Genomic DNA, 4,723 nt, shown 5'->3' with positions numbered 1-4,723 from the left:
AGCGAGGAGACCAGGAGAGAATTAGCTGTGGGATCCCAGAGCGGGGAATCTTCATGAAAAGGGGAGGAAGGGGAATAAAAGATCAGGCTGAGTTCAAACGGAAAGCCAGGCAGAATAGTTCTGTCTTACAGGCCTGACGGAAGGAGGTTAAATCCTGCAGGGCCCTGGTCTCCTGCGACAGAGCATTCCACCAGGTCGGAGCCACCACTGAAAAGGCCCTGGCCCTGGGGGAGGAGAGTGACTTCCTGAGGGCCCGGGACCTCTGAACTACTAGATGGCCTCTGGGTGCCCCCAAGAGCATGAGGCGGCTCCTCCTCTGGGACTCCCCCCCCCCCGCTGCAGGTTCTCTCCCTTGGCTTGCTCCCCCCCCCCCGCTTCCTGCGCCCGCCCTCCGCCTCCAATCGGGGCCACACGCCTGGCTCTGGGTGCAAAGGGCTCTTTATTGGCGGCGTCTCTGGGCTCACTCTTCGGTGTCGCTCTCGGCCGTGGAGCTCTGCAGGAGGGGCAGCGACATGGAGTGCCTCTCGGCGTCAGCCAGGCTGGCAGTAGACGGGCCGGACTTGGGGCGGTGGCGCCGGAAAGGCCATTTCCCTGCGGGGACCAGAAGAATCGCAGCATAAGAGAGTTGGGTGGGGCTCCCCGAGGGCATCTAGCCCAGCCCCCTGTGACGCAGGAGCCCCTGGTTTCCTAGACCTTCCCAGAAGGTGCCCGGCCGTCCGCTGGGCATTCCCAAACCACCACCTCTCCCCACATTTCAGCCCCACTAGCTGGGGCATAGGGGGAGAAGCCCGGCAGAGGCCTCTGTAGGGGCTGGTGTGGGGCTCTTGCCAGTGGGGGCTTGGCTGGGAGCAAGAGCGACCCTCCCCCCAAAGTGCTACCCCCCTCATGGGAAAAGGAGAGAATTGTAAAGATGGGAGGGCCCTCCAAGGATCATCCAGTCCAACCCGCTGCAGTACAGGAATCGCAGCTAATACAGCTGCCTTGTATTATTTGGGGCAAGGACCTTGTATTATTTGGGGGGGGGGCAATTCTGAACAGGGGAAGACACAAGCAATAGCACCCCCCACACACAATCAACCTGTGGGTCCCCAGATGTTGTTGGACTACAACTCCCATCACCCCTAGCTATCAAGGCCAGAGCTCAGGGATGATGGGAGTTGTAGTCCAACCAAACCTGGGGACCCACAGGTGGAGAACTGCTGATTCTAGTCCAATTCCCTGCAAGGCAGGGAGCCAAGTCGCTGGAAGGGGGCGCCAGGCAGCGTGGCAGCAGGGGGGGGGGTGCCCTTGAGAAATGGCGGGCAAAGATGCCAGCATATTGAGACGGAGGAATTTAGCCCCTAGAAGGCCGCTGGAAATTTGTGTCCTGGGCTTTTTTAGACTCTTCTTCCCACGTGCTATCTGAAACCAGAGGGGCTCATGGGTTGCCAGATGTGAAACATATGGGCCTTATTTTTAGCCTCACTTGAAGGCACAGCTGCAAACCTACAAAGAGAAGAAGAGGCTTTCGTCTGGGTCAGAGGGGGCCACGCAGGGCAGCCTCCTGCTCGTTATGGGAAATGCACAACCAGGATTCGAACACAGCTCTCCTCTCCTGCGACTTTCGGAACTTGGGACCCAGAAACACGGCTGCCCCCAATAATGAAAGCACCAAACATTGAAAACTTCCTCCAGCTGTAGAGGCAGAGCGCAGCCGTCCTGCCTAGTGGCTGCGGAGAGCCCTCTCCGTAGAATCAGAATCGCGGAGTCGGAGGGGACCCCCGAGGTCATCCATTCCCACCCCCTGCGATGCAGGCATCTCAGCTCAAGCATCCCTGACCCAGCGAAATGGGGGGCTTCCTCGTAGGGCGCCCCCGTCTGCCTCACCTGCCAGGGTCCTCGTGGGCTTGCTGAGGGGTCTCCAGCGCTTGCGCGCAGGCTTGCCCTCCTCCTTGGGCAGGGGGCTCTCCAGGGGCGGCTGGGGGGCCGGGGTCCTGGGGGGCTCCAGCACCGCCATGCGGACCCAGGCGGCCCTGGCAGGCAAGCTGTGGCCGGTGGGCTTCTGGGAGCCCAGCACCCCTTTGGCTCCGAGGGCGAACTTGAGGCAGGAGAAGGCGACGGGCAGCGGCTGCTCGCGGTGGAAGATGCTGCGCTCGGCGCCCTGCGTGACGGCCAGGGCCAGGCTGGCGCAGTAGAAGACCTCGTAGACCACGTAGACGCTGCTCTGCGAGCGCAGCCAGGGCAGGTCCGGGCGCAGGGCCACGGTCCCGGGGCGCAGGACCAGGAAGGCCACCTTCTTGTGGACCCCCGACATGGTCAGGCGCAGGTGGCGCAGCGCGCCCGCCACCAGCCGCGTCTCCTCGTAGCGCGACTCGCCGCGCACCCGGGCGTGGTACTCGCGCGTGCCGTGGGTCAGCTCCCGGGCGGGGGTGCCCTCCTGCAGCAGGCTCTCCAGGGGCCCCACGGGCACCAGGCAGCGCTGGCGGCGGAGGAGACCCTGGCCCAGGGGGGGCTTCTTGATCAGCACCGTCAGCAGGTCGTAGGAGGCGGCGTCTTCCAGGAAGGGCACCGGGACCACCGTGGGGCCGAAGCGCTCCTCCACCACCTGCCCAGAGAGAGAGGGGGGAGGGGTGTCAGGACGGGGCAGCGTGGGGAGGGGCATCTAGGGCAACCCCTCCCCGGGGGTCACAGCTGGAGAGAGACTGAAGACGCAATCTGAATTCAAAACGACCTTGTCAGGTTGGAGAACCGGGTGCTAGCTAACAAAATGAATTTCGGCAGGGACAAAAGTAAGGTTCTAGCTACAGGTAGGTAGCCGTGTTGGTCTGCCGTAGTCGAAACAAATTAATTTAATTTAAATTAAAATATTCCTTTCAGTAGCACCTTAGAGACCAACTAAGTTAGTTAGTCTGGTGACTTCTGTTTCAGTGTATCTGAAGAAGTGTGCATGCACACGAAAGCTCATACCAATAACTAACTTAGTTGGTCTCTAAGGTGCTACTGGAAGGAATTATTTTTTTATTATTTTATTTCTTTTAAATTTTGTTTCAAAAGTAAGGTTGTGCACTTAGGCAGGAAGAACCAGATGCACAAATATAAGATGGGGGACACCTGGTTTATTAGCAGTACATGTGAAAAGGATCTAGGGGTCTTGGTGGACCACAAGCTGAACATGAGTCCACAGTGTGATGCAGCAGCAAAAAAAGCTAATGCTATTCTAGTCTGCTTCCACAGAAGTCTAGTGTCCAGATCCAGGAAGTCATAGTCCCACTCTATCTACAGTGATATCTCGGGTTACAGACTCTTCAAGTTACAGACTTCGCTAACCCAGAAATAGTACCTTGAGTTAAGAACTTTGCTTCAGGATGAGAACAGAAATTGTGCAGCGGCGGCAACAGGAGGCCCCATTAGCTAAAGTGGTACCTCAGGTTAAGAACAGTTTCAGGTTAAGAATGGACCTCCGGAACCAATTAACTATGTAACCAGAGGTACCACTGTATTCTGTCTTGGTCAGACCACACCTGGAGTCCTGTGTCCACTTCTGGGCACCACAATTTAAGGAGGATGTTTGACAAGCTGGAAGGTGGGCAGAGGAGGGGGACCAGGATGAGCCATATTCCTCCTTAAACTGAGGACCCCACAAGGCGTCACATGAGAGCCCTCAGGTCAGGTTAGCTCTGCTGCCCCTCTCCAGGGAAGTGCCTGCAGGATCAGGCCCGTCTCCTGCTCTCACAGGGGCCAGACAGATGCCCCAATGGGAAACTTGCACACAGGATCTGAGTCCCAGAGCATCTCTCCCCTCCTGGGGCCTCTGGGCACTGGCATTCAGAAGCATCGCTCTCCCCGCCCGAGGAGGTGGAGCAGGGCCCCCCTGATACCGCGCTGGGGGTCTTGGTGTGAGGGGCACCCAGGAAGCCCGTCCTGCAGACTCGTCCCTCCTTTCCAGGACGCCCCTCGCCAGGCCAGCTCCCCTCCTCCTCCTCCTCACCTTGTCCCGGATCAGCTCCCAATTGGCATCCGCCTCCCCAATCTGCAGGGTTTGGACCCCGCCGTCCATCTTGCAAGCAACTGGACAAGGCCTAGAGGGGTCCGGGAGGGTGGCAAGAGAGCGTGGGCATGGGCAAGGCCAAGGGCATGGGGCTGGGCATGGAGGGGCTGTTCAGCGGCTGGGAAGGTGGGCAGGCTTGGAGCTGGAGCAGCAGAAGGCAGGGCTGGCTAGTGAGGTCACAAAGGGCCCCCTGCCGCCATCACCCCAGGGGGCTGCATCTGAGCAGCCCAGAGGGAGGGGGAGAGAGCTCGCGGCAAGGCGGGTGGGGGCACGTTTGGTGCCGCCTTTGCAGACGAGAAAGGAGGGTGGGCAGAGGGAAGATTTAAGCTGAATGTTGGAAGGTTCAGGACAGAGAAGAGCAAGTCCTGTGTCACGCAGTGCATCATTAACCTCTGGAACTCCCTGCCACAGGAGACAGCTTGGATGGCTTGAAAAGAGGATTAGGCAAATTCATGGAGGAGGAGAGGGCTGTCGATGGCAGCAAGGCTTCCAGAGACCAATTGCTGGAAGCCGCAGGAGGAGAGAGGGGGGCCTCTTGTGCTGGAATCCTGCTGGGGGGGGGGGTCCCACGTGGGCCTCTGGTTGGCCGCTGTGAGATCAGGGGGCTGGACTGGATCCAGCAGCTCCTTCCGGTGCTCTTATGGCCAGTGTGGCTGCAAAAGCTGTTTCTTGGGCAACATATATTTGAGAAGGATC

The 4,723-nt window shown here is 59.2% G+C and overlaps 1 protein-coding gene across 1 annotated transcript; it reads right to left on the bottom strand.

Moving 5' to 3' along the window:
- Positions 1 to 420: 420 nt before the first annotated feature.
- On the bottom strand, positions 421 to 4,192 carry LOC310705315 (uncharacterized protein C11orf42). Its single transcript, XM_083499950.1, has 3 exons — positions 3,968 to 4,192; positions 1,867 to 2,584; positions 421 to 591 (listed from the first exon to the last, which is right to left on the bottom strand). Exons 1-3 carry the CDS (start codon positions 4,034 to 4,036, stop codon positions 461 to 463), a joined length of 918 nt encoding a protein of 305 aa, XP_083356076.1. The 5' UTR covers positions 4,037 to 4,192; the 3' UTR covers positions 421 to 460.
- Between the last annotated feature and the right edge of the window lie 531 nt (positions 4,193 to 4,723).

The sequence above is a fragment of the Podarcis liolepis genome, assembly GCF_965112155.1.
Source record: "Podarcis liolepis genome assembly, chromosome: 4".
In the NCBI taxonomy this organism is placed as follows: Eukaryota; Metazoa; Chordata; class Lepidosauria; order Squamata; family Lacertidae; genus Podarcis; species Podarcis liolepis.
This window is presented reverse-complemented; position numbering and strand designations above follow the sequence as displayed.

What these genes read in the sequence shown, in the direction of transcription:
- LOC310705315 (XM_083499950.1), bottom strand. Translation starts at nt 4,036, where the DNA reads ATGGACGGCGGGGTCCAAACCCTGCAGATTGGGGAGGCGGATGCCAAT. An exon ending in GGGAGCTGATCCGGGACAAG is followed by an intron (nt 2,585 to 3,967) that starts GTGAGGAGGAGG and finishes CTCTCTGGGCAG; the next exon opens with GTGGTGGAGGAGCGCTTCGG. An exon ending in GCCCACGAGGACCCTGGCAG is followed by an intron (nt 592 to 1,866) that starts GTGAGGCAGACG and finishes TGGTCCCCGCAG; the next exon opens with GGAAATGGCCTTTCCGGCGC.